At 46.4% G+C, this 10,449-nt stretch overlaps 6 protein-coding genes across 7 annotated transcripts; 3 read left to right on the forward strand and 3 right to left on the reverse strand.

Annotated features, from left to right (window-relative positions):
- The first annotated feature begins 41 nt into the window (after window positions 1–41).
- LOC120453377 (general odorant-binding protein 84a) lies at window positions 42–1,280 on the forward strand. 2 transcript variants are annotated; one of them, XM_039638052.1, is made up of 5 exons: window positions 42–199; window positions 477–701; window positions 766–830; window positions 884–1,010; window positions 1,068–1,280. In XM_039638052.1, exons 1-5 carry the CDS (start codon window positions 46–48, stop codon window positions 1,160–1,162), a joined length of 666 nt encoding a protein of 221 aa, XP_039493986.1. In that variant the 5' UTR covers window positions 42–45; the 3' UTR covers window positions 1,163–1,280. The 2 variants fall into 2 exon arrangements, with proteins under 2 accessions (XP_039493986.1, XP_039493985.1); XM_039638051.1 differs by lacking the exon at window positions 477–701.
- On the reverse strand, window positions 1,183–2,205 carry LOC120453376 (tRNA-uridine aminocarboxypropyltransferase 2). Its single transcript, XM_039638050.1, has 2 exons — window positions 2,045–2,205; window positions 1,183–1,983 (listed from the first exon to the last, which is right to left on the reverse strand). The coding sequence occupies exons 1-2, from the start codon at window positions 2,122–2,124 to the stop codon at window positions 1,308–1,310; spliced, it is 756 nt and encodes a 251-aa protein (XP_039493984.1). The 5' UTR covers window positions 2,125–2,205; the 3' UTR covers window positions 1,183–1,307.
- A 271-nt stretch (window positions 2,206–2,476) lies between these two features.
- Window positions 2,477–3,845, forward strand: LOC120453178 (serine/threonine-protein kinase 16). Its single transcript, XM_039637739.2, has 4 exons — window positions 2,477–2,680; window positions 2,741–3,335; window positions 3,409–3,543; window positions 3,597–3,845. The coding sequence occupies exons 1-4, from the start codon at window positions 2,565–2,567 to the stop codon at window positions 3,711–3,713; spliced, it is 963 nt and encodes a 320-aa protein (XP_039493673.1). The 5' UTR covers window positions 2,477–2,564; the 3' UTR covers window positions 3,714–3,845.
- Window positions 3,818–4,769, reverse strand: LOC120453179 (G patch domain-containing protein 11). Its single transcript, XM_039637740.1, has 2 exons — window positions 4,682–4,769; window positions 3,818–4,624 (listed from the first exon to the last, which is right to left on the reverse strand). Exons 1-2 carry the CDS (start codon window positions 4,726–4,728, stop codon window positions 3,874–3,876), a joined length of 798 nt encoding a protein of 265 aa, XP_039493674.1. The 5' UTR covers window positions 4,729–4,769; the 3' UTR covers window positions 3,818–3,873.
- Window positions 4,770–5,013: 244 nt separating this feature from the next.
- LOC120452489 (nucleolar complex protein 3 homolog) lies at window positions 5,014–7,783 on the forward strand. The gene is made up of 4 exons (XM_039636738.1): window positions 5,014–5,128; window positions 5,181–6,793; window positions 6,852–7,475; window positions 7,533–7,783. The coding sequence occupies exons 1-4, from the start codon at window positions 5,120–5,122 to the stop codon at window positions 7,753–7,755; spliced, it is 2,469 nt and encodes an 822-aa protein (XP_039492672.1). The 5' UTR covers window positions 5,014–5,119; the 3' UTR covers window positions 7,756–7,783.
- Window positions 7,784–7,847: 64 nt separating this feature from the next.
- On the reverse strand, window positions 7,848–10,328 carry LOC120452490. The gene is made up of 3 exons (XM_039636739.1): window positions 10,194–10,328; window positions 9,356–9,402; window positions 7,848–9,303 (listed from the first exon to the last, which is right to left on the reverse strand). The coding sequence occupies exons 1-3, from the start codon at window positions 10,234–10,236 to the stop codon at window positions 8,188–8,190; spliced, it is 1,206 nt and encodes a 401-aa protein (XP_039492673.1). The 5' UTR covers window positions 10,237–10,328; the 3' UTR covers window positions 7,848–8,187.
- Window positions 10,329–10,449: the final 121 nt, after the last annotated feature.

A 10,449-nucleotide genomic window follows, 5' to 3' on the forward strand; every position in this document is an offset into this window, starting at 1 on the left:
TATATATAGGGGCGAAAAACTCTGCTTACCAGTCAGTTTTTCGAAATGTTTCGTTCATTATATTTAATCGGAGTTCTATCTTTGATTTGGGTGGCTGCGCAGGATATCGTACCCGATGATCCGGAGGTGCAGATGCAAAAGCATGCCATGTTCTACACGGCTCGAGTTGCCTGTGCGGATGAGAATATGATCCCGTATGGTAAGTGGAGTAAGGCACCAACTCTCAATAGTAACAGCTACATTCGTTTAGAAAGAAATTATTTATAATTGATCAATCACTGTAAAACAAGGTTCTTTTGTGTGTTTTATTCAAAGTACACTTTATTGGTATCCAATTTCCGGAAATATTATATCAAATTATTGTAACAGTGCATGGCACGATCAAATCTATTAAATGCATGAGAATGTGATCTATAAAAGGGCAGGCACAAAATCCCATCCAGTGTTTTGTTAGTGCAATATGTATTCCGCGTTAGTCAGAGCTTGTGCTGTCTTTGCTTTTCTGAACTTGAGCCTGAATTGTGCCAAGGCTCTACAGGATCACGCCAAGGACAATGGCGATATTTTTATTATAAACTATGACAGTTTCGATGGCGATGTGGATGACATTTCCACCACCACCTCAGCTCCTAGAGATGCTGACTACGTAGATTTTGAAGAGGTTATTCGGAACTGCAATGCTAGTTTTATAACGTCGACGAGTGAGTGTGGAAAAACTGCGAAGATTAACAAAGGAAATGTTTCCTTATTTTTAACTTCTTTCAGCTAATGTCTTGCAGTTTAATAGCACTGGGGAGTTACCAGACGACAAGGATAAGGCAACCAGCATGGTAGGTGACTCTTGCAGATCCTTTGCCCTCCAATACTCAAAAATTTCTTGCAGTGCTATTTCCACTGCTTTTTCGAAAAGTCCGGTTTGATGACAGACTATAAGTTAAATACCGATTTGGTGCGCAAATATGTTTGGCCAGCCACTGGCGATTCCGTGGAGGCCTGTGAAGCTGAAGGCAGTGAGTATTCTAAGTGGGACTAAGTTACAAACGAAATCTTTAATGTTTAATCTCCAGAGGACGAGACGAATGCCTGCATGCGGGGCTATGCCATCGTCAAGTGCGTGTTCACCAGAGCTCTCACGGATGCCAGGAACAAACCCACCATATGACGTTCAGCAAAGGCCACATCTTGGACTTATCAGTAGAAAAGTATTATATTAGCGTTACCAAATGAAATACGGCTACGACCGGAACACAAAGTTTGTTATAAAGCACAGGCACATGCAACATATCCTGTGTTTTCTGCCCTGGCTATCACGTTTCTTCATTGCCATCGCAAGCGGTGTTTCTAAGCAGTCGGCTGAGCCGCTTGCCAATGGGCTTGGGATATTGGTTGTTCTTCAATAGAAACTCCTTAGACTGGTGCTCCACGGCTCCGTTGTCGAGTTGGTACTTGCACAGCGTGTGCAGCGGTCGCACAAGCGTTTGCCTTAGCTCTGGCCGAGACTCGAGCACGGCCAGGCATTGCGCTGCGGTCTCTAGTGTGCTGAGGCATCCTTCCGTGGGCTGGGTTCGGATGATGTAGTCACTTATGCCCACGGCGATGAGTTTCACCTGCCGCAGGCGGTGTAGAGCCGGACTGCTGGCATAAATGGCCTTAGCCTGCGGCCAGGTACCATCGATGAGGACCAGTGTGTAAGGACCCGCACTGCGATCCACCTCCTCCAGTGGGACTGAGTCCCGACTGGGATAAAGAAGTAATGTTTGTGGGGAGTCCAGAATCCTCTGCAGATCAGCGTGGTTTCTATGGTTTGGAAAACGCTTGCCTTTGTAGACGACACATTTTCCCGGCTCCAGACCCAACTGCAGCATCAGTGCTGTGCGCAGCGATCTCTTCTCCTCTGCAGGGTGTTGCAGTATCACAATCTGAGAGGCCACCGCCTCAGGTGGATGCGGTAAAGCCGGACACCAGCAAACTACCACGGGTCGTCTGTAAAGATTTGATGAGGAGACATCAGGTTTTATGGTATATTCCCAGCTACACCACCCACTTGCACTTCTCGCACTTGTCGCGTCTGTTGGGCGGATCGGCGCTGATGCCCACGAGGTCCTGCCACGCGTCATCGTCCATACTTGTAATTGATAAAATTAGGAAAATGCTTATTACCCGCACGATAAGAAATTCGTGAGAAGGAGTTTGCAACTAGGTGGCAACGCAAACAGCCACATGGCAAATATGACCACCCTGTCTTCAAATCAGCTGTTTCTAGTGCAGAGAAGTTGCGATTATGCGCTAACAGAACCATGTATTCCTGTTGTTTATACACCAAGGAATAAAAAAAAAAATTAACAACCGCTTGAAGAAATGAAAATCGTAAAAATAATAATTAATAAATGCATTATCTTCGAATACAAATTTTCCACCAAATTTATCAAGCTCACCGAAGTTTGTAAACTCTTTCTGGTATAAACATTGCATTTCAGTTTTCTGTTTTCTATTTAGATTTTGTATGTGAATTGAACTAGTTGTTAAGCTTAAAGTTTTAAAGTCCATAGCGTAATTTAACCAAAATGCAAAGTATAGGATGGACGCTGATTATGAAACGGGGCTGCCTCTTTAGTTGCCGTAAGGAGACCCTGAACATAAACGGATCTCGATACACAGTCCGTGAAAGGCTGGCGACCGGGTTTGTACCACATTTGCTCCACTATCTCCTCTGAAATATCTAATCTGAGTGTTTGAGCAGGGGCTTCAGTCTAATCGACCTTGGAGAAAACTCCTCTACGCGACGTAGCTACGCCATAAAGCGCATCACCTGCCACAGCATCGATGACCAGAATATAGCTCTGCGAGAAATCGAAAACTGTCGAAAAATTGATTCGGAAAACGTCATCCAGGTAGTGGATTATGAGCTGAAGGGCCAGGCGGACATAGTTATAAACACAACGAGCACGTTGTTCATCGTGCTACCCTATTATAAGCACGGATCTCTTGCGGACCACCTACAGCTGCGATCACGGAAACAGGACCACATGCCCGAGGCCCAGATCCTGCAGATCTTTCTGGGCGTCTGCGAGGGATTGAAGGCCATCCACGAAGCAAAACCGGTGCCTCTGGCCCATCGAGATCTGAAAACGGCCAACATCTGCCTGTCGGACTCGTTTGAGCCTATTATTGTGGATCTCGGGTCCATGACGGAAGCTCGACTGCAGATTGTGGGCCAGACGGATGCCCAGCGGCTGCAGGACGAGGCCGAGGAGAGGAGCTCCATTGTGTACCGGGCTCCAGAGTTATTTACCGTGAAAACATATTGCACAATTGACGAGCGCTCAGATATCTGGGTAAAGCAAATCCAAAAGAGCGGCTTTAGAGTTCTTCCTTAACATTTTTTCCTCCCCATATTCCCTCTTTTAGAGTCTTGGTTGTGTGCTCTACGCAATGTGCTACTTTAATTCACCCTACGATCCCATCTACGAGCGAGGTGACAGCGTGGCTTTGGCTGTGCTTAGTGGGAACATAAACATTCCAGAGGATTCCATTTACACAGAGGTAATGAACCATTTCTCAATCTCAACAAAATCTAATTCTAATTTTTTATCTAGGACATGCACGAATTAATAAAATACATGCTGCGAACCGATCCTATGGAACGGCCATTCATTTTCAGTGTTATCGAAAGGACCCACGATCTGATACAGAAACTGGAGGGTCGCTTGTAGCTCCCACTAACTGGATTACAACTCATTTATATGCATTTCCCCAAACCAGATACACCGCTTACAGTTTTTTGACTACTTATTGTAAAATATTTTAAACCTGCTGATTATTTGAAATTATGTGTAAGCAATCAAGCAAATCGTTTTTATTTTCTGGAGCTAGTTAGTGGTCGTCACGAGTGAGTCCTGGACAGTTAGAGCCCAGATCTTCGGCGTCTTCGTAATTGGTTCCACACCAGTAACAGAAGCAATAGGCAGTGCGAAGGTAGCCAGTGAGGAGTTCTAATTGCTCCGAGGGACTGTATAGCTCTTCCTTGGATGGTTCTTCGACTTCGGGATCGTCGGCATCACTTTGTGTTTCATTTTCATCTTTTTGTTTAGGTGGCCAAAAGAAATCGAGATCTGGTTCTGCGATAGCGGACTTAAGATCCAACGATTCGCAGGTTTGCTGGCACCTTTTTATGTCATACTGCAATTTGCGCTCCTCCGCTTTATGAGTCGCACGCCTTCTGTAAGCCTCAGTGGTGACTTCCTCACCGGATTCAATGCCGACCTTGCTGAGGAGATGTGCTCTCCGCAATTCCTGCCGCTTAAGGGTCAACTCTGCAACGGCTGTCTCGCGCCCAAGGCCGCCACGACCGGTTTTTATGGTTATCCGCACGGGTTCCGTACGCGCATCCGAAGTTTTGCCCAATCCAGACCCTGCTTTGTAGCCCATTTTGGCCAGGAGCTGGAATCCTTTGTTGTCGGCGGATATCGGTTTGTTGAGAGACTGTTGAAGACGAACATTATCTACATTTCCGGAAGATGCTGTCTCCCGTTGGCGCTTCTTCAGCTCCTCCTTTTTGGACTCGACTTCAATCTGTCGTTTTGTGCCACGACTGTGCACCAAACTAGGACGGACATCTTGCAGACTAAAAGGGAAAGGATGGTAGATGGTAATTGTGCGATAGATGTAAGGGTAATATTACCCAGCCAGGAATTTGTCGGACATATAATCCTCCTCCTCGTCAGACATCTGTTTATTTTGTTTACACTGCCCTTTTAAGTGTGACCATCGCTTATTTTTTAAATAGGATTATTACGATAACTAATAACTAATGATACCTTTGCAATACAAATTGTGTTCAAAAAATTGGATATCATAATCTTGGGCATTTTAGTAATTTATAAAACACAATTACAGAAATTGTCCAACAAACTATAATCACACCAGAGTCTACCGATTTTTGAAAAAAATTAGTATTTTAAGTTAGCGTAAGTAAAAAGACTAAAAAAATACTATCCGCTTATAAGCAGCTGTTGCGCTCCGCTGACGAGTGGACAGTTCCGTTAGCTTCCCATGTGCTCGTCGCATTTTAAATTGAATACTTGTGAAAATTAATTAATTATCGACTGAAGCCGGTGCAATGGGAACTGTAAGTAAAAGGATCAAGTAATCGATGCACATTTTAAGGCAAATAATTTTAGAAAAAGGTCAAAATCAGCTCGGTGAAGCGGGCCGCTCACCTGAAGTCGAAAAAAACACCACTTTCGAAGCAGCAGCAACAAAAACAGAAGCAAAAGCGCGATCAACTGAAATCGAAACGCGAACAAGGCCAGAATATATTCTCCCAAAAGGCGAGAAAGCGTGACAACTTAGCACAGCGTAAGAAGCACAACAAATTGGCCTCCCTGGGCTTGGATCCGCTCGAGGAAGACGACGAGGATGGCGACGATGAGATGCTTGATAACGTTGCGGACATGCTGGATGGCGATGATCTCGCCCTGCTGCAGGCTAGCAAACGCAAGCGAAAGGCCAAGGCGACCGGGGAGGAGGATCCCGACCAAGGTCAATCTATCGGCTTAGAAAAGGCCTACGCCTCTGACACGAAAAAAGAACAGGATGTGCAAAAGATAAAGCTGGATTTGCTGCCAATCAAGTCCAGAGATGGACAGATTATCACCCGTACCACAGAGGTGGATTACATACCTAAGTCCAAGCTGAAAAAGAAAAATGAAGAAACACAGGAGGATGATTCCGAGGAAGATGCTGATACGGAGTATGAGGACAGCGATGACGACGTGGTCAACGATGTCGAGGCCGCGTCCGCCGCTCCCGTCCAAAAACTTATTTCTACAACGGATCTACTCATTGCCCGGCAGCAGGAGATCGAGCGCCAGAAATATCGCATTGGGATCATTTGTTCCGGGTTGCTCGAAAAACCAGAGGACAAGATGCGCAACTTTCATGCCCTGTACGAACTCATGGACGAAATTAACCCAGCCAGCCGACAGGCTAACCTAATGGCCGTCAGAAAGCTGGCCATAATCTCTGTCACCGAGATATTTAAAGACATCTTGCCCGAGTATCGAGTGGGTCAGGTGGACACCAAGATGCAGACGCTTCGCAAGGCCACTCTGGATCGTGTAACCTTTGAAAACGCCTTGCTTCAACAGTTTAAAAAGTTCCTACAGAAACTGGAACAGATCACAGCGCAAGTGAACAGGCGAGGTGGGCTAAAGACGCCCCAGACTGTCAAGTTGGCCACTGTTGCAGTACAGTGCATGTGTGATTTGCTTGTGGCACATCCCTACTTTAACTACGTACAAAACATTGCCCAGCTCCTGGTGTATATGCTGAATTGTAATTATCCGGAGATGCGAACGGCGGTCAATCAGTGCTTCCGCACAGTCTTTTCCAACGACAAGCGGTTAGAAATGACTCTTTTTATAGTGCGACGCATCAACCACTTGATCAAAACAAAGCAAAACAATGTTCATGTCGAGTGCATTACCTGTCTTATGGGTCTTAAAATTAAGAATGTTAACCTAGATGCCGAGAAGGAGAACGAGCTAAAGCAAAAGAAGCTTGAGTCGCATCGTCAACGCTTACTAAGTTTGTCCAAGAAAGAGCGCAAAAGACGTAAGAAGCTCACCGAGGTTAACAGGGAACTAGAGGAAACCCGTGCTGAGGAAAACAAGCAAGCAAAGCATCAGAAGCTCACCGAGATCATAAAGATGGTTTTTACCATTTATTTCCGCGTGCTTAAAAACGATCCCACTTCCCGCGTGCTGAGCGCTATTCTAGAAGGATTGGCAGAGTAAGTGGTCATTGTAACTCTATTTCTTGGAATCTTTAATATAGAGTATGGTTTTTAGATTTGCGCACGTCATTAATTTGGACTTTTTCTCTGATCTGATCGATGTGCTTAACCGCATTCTAGAGGACCAAGACGAGCTGGGCTATCGAGAGCGATTGCACTGTGTTCAGACCATATTTGTTATCCTTTCCGGCCAGGGTGAGGTGCTAAACATCGACCCCATCCGATTTTACCAGCACTTTTACCGAAATATGCTGGCGGTGCAGGCGGGCAAGAATCACGATGATTTCACCATCATTTTGCGAACTTTGGATGAGGTGCTGGTAAAGCGTCGTCGCAATATGAGCCAGCAGCGCCTAATGGCCTTCATGAAGCGCCTGCTTACTGGAAGTCTGCACCTGCTCCATAATGGCACCCTGGCCACGCTTGGCACCATAAAACAAACCTTCCAGCTCACTTCTGTGCTCGACAACCTATTGGATACGGACACTACGATAGGATCTGGTCGTTACGATCCCGAGCTGGACGATCCTGAGTACTGTAACGCAGCCAGCACAGCGCTTTACGAGCTTGCGCTTCTGGCACGTCACTATCATCCCACGGTGCGACGAATGGCTGTTCACATTGCTCATGGAGTGCCAGCATCGGGCGAGGGAGCTTTGCCCACGGAAATCGGCAAGCTGTATGTTGTTAGATCTCGACTACATATGTGATTATGACAAATATTGTTTTTTTTCAGTACCTCCCACGAGCTGTTTACGCAATTCGACAGCACTCAGATGGCTTTTAACCCTACAATACCGCTGCCAAAAGCCGGTCAACCGAAGCTGAAAAGGGGCAAGCATTTTTATATCCGCTCGGACTTTAAGCAGTTGTGCGGCAAACTGCTACAAAAAGGAAATGTTCCGCAAGCGAAGGATAAACAAACCTTAGAAATGGATTTCTTCAGTGCATTTCAATAAAGAATACGTTGAAGATAGTTAAGAAGAAGTATTATTATAGTTATTTTCATTGCATTTAAACAAAAGTTTGTTTCCAAGTATTAAACATTCGTCCAGATACGTACCCAGTTAAAGCAAGTGTATAGCAAAAAAAGGTAGAATGATACCAGAATTTCTTTAGTCAGATCAAGATAATAATATGATGACGTTTAAGGTAATCGACAGAATTTTTGGTTAAAGTCGAAGGTCGCGAATTAGTTTACAATTTTCTTGAAGCTTGTTTTACATGCATGAAGCCTTCTCTGTAGTATATTTCAATTAATGGGGTTTTACAAGTTATTATGCTTGGAGCTCCTAACATTCTATATAGAGGCTAAGTCTAGAGTCACTAAGATTAGTGTCATATAACAGGGTACAAGTGCCGGGGGTTCGCCAGTATCTTTTATTTGGTACCTATGCATTGGTGCCTCCTCGTTGCCGTTGTTGTCCAACACCAGCTGGCGGCAGGTACTCTCTATTTCCGCCCGACTGCTGTTGCCCGAACCCAGCCACTGAACTCTCAGGAAGAGCTCCGGCGGCAGTGGCCAGAAGACCGACAGCTGCTCCGGATGGTGGTAACCGATTAACTCCAGCGCTCGGGACAATGGCGGAGCGAAGGCCGGCTCCAGCGCCATAAGGACTTTGGGGCTGGGCGGTTGGGGTGGGCGTGGCTGAAGGATAGGACCCCCGTCCGGAGTTATATCCAGCGACCTGAGGCACTCCGGTGGCTCGAAGTGTTCCAGTCGTGGCCAGAGGTGCCCCGAAGGCAGTCGAGGTAGTAGCACCCGAACGGTAGGCATTGTTGGAATTCGATGATCCCAGATTGGAGCCACTTCTCTCAGAGTAATCATAGATATAGGCATTATTTGCATATAGACTGGGCGCCGAAACACAGTCGTACTGGTTCCACCACACGCAGACTAATGTCTCCTGGCTAAAGACTGTGCCATTGGGGCACAGGAAGGAGTAGGTCCTGTTGAGGGCGCAGATGTGGAACACCTGGCACTGGGTCTCTATGTCCGCATAATATCCTGGCAGAGGCTGTTGCGCACAGTCGAAATTGGTGCGCGGCACCTGGGCGTAAATTGGGTAATCTACTCCGGGAACACCCGGAATGGCCGAGTAGTCACCTTCGGAATCGTTGTAGTCCCCGCTGTCTCCCGTTCCACTAGGAACCCGGATTGGGGACCCACTGGGAGTATTTCCATACTGTGAAGCCTGCGGTCCATAGGGTCCACTGCGAGATGATGGGGTAGATAATCCGCCAGATGAAGTTCTTCTCGGCGGGCTAACGGAGTTTGTTGCTCCGACAATGGCGGGGGCTCCAAAAGCAGTAGTAGCCTGTCCACTAGGCGAAAATCCAACAGCGGGTGAGGGAAATAACCCCGCCCCATATGCAGTGGTGGTTGGAGCAGGAGTAAGTGGTAGGGCTGGTGCTGTGGGATAAGGTACTGCTGTCAAGCGACCTCCAGCGGTTGCTCCTCCCACATTGGCTACCTCGGGACGCCCATAATTGTACCCACTTTGAGCCTGAAAAAGGGGGGGATTACAGTTTAAAAGGGAGAATATCCTTACAGCTTACCTGGACTTGCAACTGGGCTAATCCGCCACTCCAGAGCAGCACCAAAACTGAAATAAAGAGACGGCCCAACATTAACGCTTTCTAATCGTCCGTGGAATCTGGTGAAGATCTGCTCGGAGCTGTGGAACTGCCGACGCACCAAATGGAAATGAACGCCCTGGCAGCCATCGATGGCGATGGCAGCGAAGAGTTTCGCAGCCCATATTAAGGCCAAGTACGTCGCGATTCTGGGCGCTGATAGCACGGCTTAGACGGCTCTGCACTGCAATCTTTATTTATCAGCTTCCCACTCGTACGTCGCGGGCACAGTGGTCAAAAGCAAAGGCTATTGCATCTACAGACAATCGTGGCGTTTATCACAAGTACTCTAATTTAGCCATTCAAACTGGAAACTAATAGTTTCTAAGAGTAGTACCTTACATTTTTGCAAAAGTTTATAGTGCACAATTATTATTGCTGTTGTTTGATTTCTTCACTTTAAATTTTTGATAATAAATCTCAGACAAGGTTCTAATAATGGAATTGAAATGTAATAGTCAAATAAGATTTATTTGATATTTTAAATTTTGATCAGCATCGATTTAAATGGCCTCTCCGACACTATGCCAATTGCTGAAATAACGCACGGCAACATCAATTGGCTGGCAAGAATTGCGGCAGCCAGTGGGCCAAAGGCAAGACACATGCCTCGTAAATATGCAAGGCAGCAAAAAGTTGGACAGACAGACGCCCCTACAAAGGAAGTGCTAATGGTGATCGGACTGATCGCTCGTCACTGTTGAGTTACGCGGCGTAGTGGGTTGGGTGTGGGTCAGCGCCGTCTAGTTGGCCAACTCACCTGCCAAGACGCACGAACAGTGTTGCAGGGGCACTTGCATCATGCCACAGGAGATTCAAAGTTGACGAGCTTATCCTAGTCCGATATTCTGCTAGTCCTTTTCGCCGGCGATTTGTGAGCTGTCCAAAACTTGGGAACCTACTGCGGGCAAGCTCAGAACGATCTTAGAAATATATACGAATTTGAAAGCGCGACTTGGATGCGGCATCTTTACAATATTTATGTGGCAGCTGCCTCAAAAACCAGCGACAGTTCG

Source organism: Drosophila santomea, chromosome 3R (assembly GCF_016746245.2).
Source record: "Drosophila santomea strain STO CAGO 1482 chromosome 3R, Prin_Dsan_1.1, whole genome shotgun sequence".
In the NCBI taxonomy this organism is placed as follows: Eukaryota; Metazoa; Arthropoda; class Insecta; order Diptera; family Drosophilidae; genus Drosophila; species Drosophila santomea.

What these genes read in the sequence shown, in the direction of transcription:
- LOC120453377 (XM_039638052.1), top strand. Translation starts at nt 46, where the DNA reads ATGTTTCGTTCATTATATTTAATCGGAGTTCTATCTTTGATTTGGGTG. An exon ending in TGAGAATATGATCCCGTATG is followed by an intron (nt 200 to 476) that starts GTAAGTGGAGTA and finishes ATTCCGCGTTAG; the next exon opens with TCAGAGCTTGTGCTGTCTTT. An exon ending in GGCCTGTGAAGCTGAAGGCA is followed by an intron (nt 1,011 to 1,067) that starts GTGAGTATTCTA and finishes TTTAATCTCCAG; the next exon opens with AGGACGAGACGAATGCCTGC.
- LOC120453376 (XM_039638050.1), bottom strand. Translation starts at nt 2,124, where the DNA reads ATGGACGATGACGCGTGGCAGGACCTCGTGGGCATCAGCGCCGATCCG. An exon ending in GACAAGTGCGAGAAGTGCAA is followed by an intron (nt 1,984 to 2,044) that starts GTGGGTGGTGTA and finishes AAATCTTTACAG; the next exon opens with ACGACCCGTGGTAGTTTGCT.
- LOC120453178 (XM_039637739.2), top strand. Translation starts at nt 2,565, where the DNA reads ATGCAAAGTATAGGATGGACGCTGATTATGAAACGGGGCTGCCTCTTT. An exon ending in CGTGAAAGGCTGGCGACCGG is followed by an intron (nt 2,681 to 2,740) that starts GTTTGTACCACA and finishes GTGTTTGAGCAG; the next exon opens with GGGCTTCAGTCTAATCGACC. An exon ending in AGGATTCCATTTACACAGAG is followed by an intron (nt 3,544 to 3,596) that starts GTAATGAACCAT and finishes TTTTTTATCTAG; the next exon opens with GACATGCACGAATTAATAAA.
- LOC120453179 (XM_039637740.1), bottom strand. Translation starts at nt 4,728, where the DNA reads ATGTCTGACGAGGAGGAGGATTATATGTCCGACAAATTCCTGGCTGG. An exon ending in TCCGACAAATTCCTGGCTGG is followed by an intron (nt 4,625 to 4,681) that starts GTAATATTACCC and finishes TTTCCCTTTTAG; the next exon opens with TCTGCAAGATGTCCGTCCTA.
- LOC120452489 (XM_039636738.1), top strand. An exon ending in ATTCTAGAAGGATTGGCAGA is followed by an intron (nt 6,794 to 6,851) that starts GTAAGTGGTCAT and finishes TATGGTTTTTAG; the next exon opens with ATTTGCGCACGTCATTAATT. An exon ending in CCCACGGAAATCGGCAAGCT is followed by an intron (nt 7,476 to 7,532) that starts GTATGTTGTTAG and finishes GTTTTTTTTCAG; the next exon opens with TACCTCCCACGAGCTGTTTA.
- LOC120452490 (XM_039636739.1), bottom strand. Translation starts at nt 10,236, where the DNA reads ATGATGCAAGTGCCCCTGCAACACTGTTCGTGCGTCTTGGCAG. An exon ending in CTGTTCGTGCGTCTTGGCAG is followed by an intron (nt 9,403 to 10,193) that starts GTGAGTTGGCCA and finishes TCTTTATTTCAG; the next exon opens with TTTTGGTGCTGCTCTGGAGT. An exon ending in TAGCCCAGTTGCAAGTCCAG is followed by an intron (nt 9,304 to 9,355) that starts GTAAGCTGTAAG and finishes CCCCTTTTTCAG; the next exon opens with GCTCAAAGTGGGTACAATTA.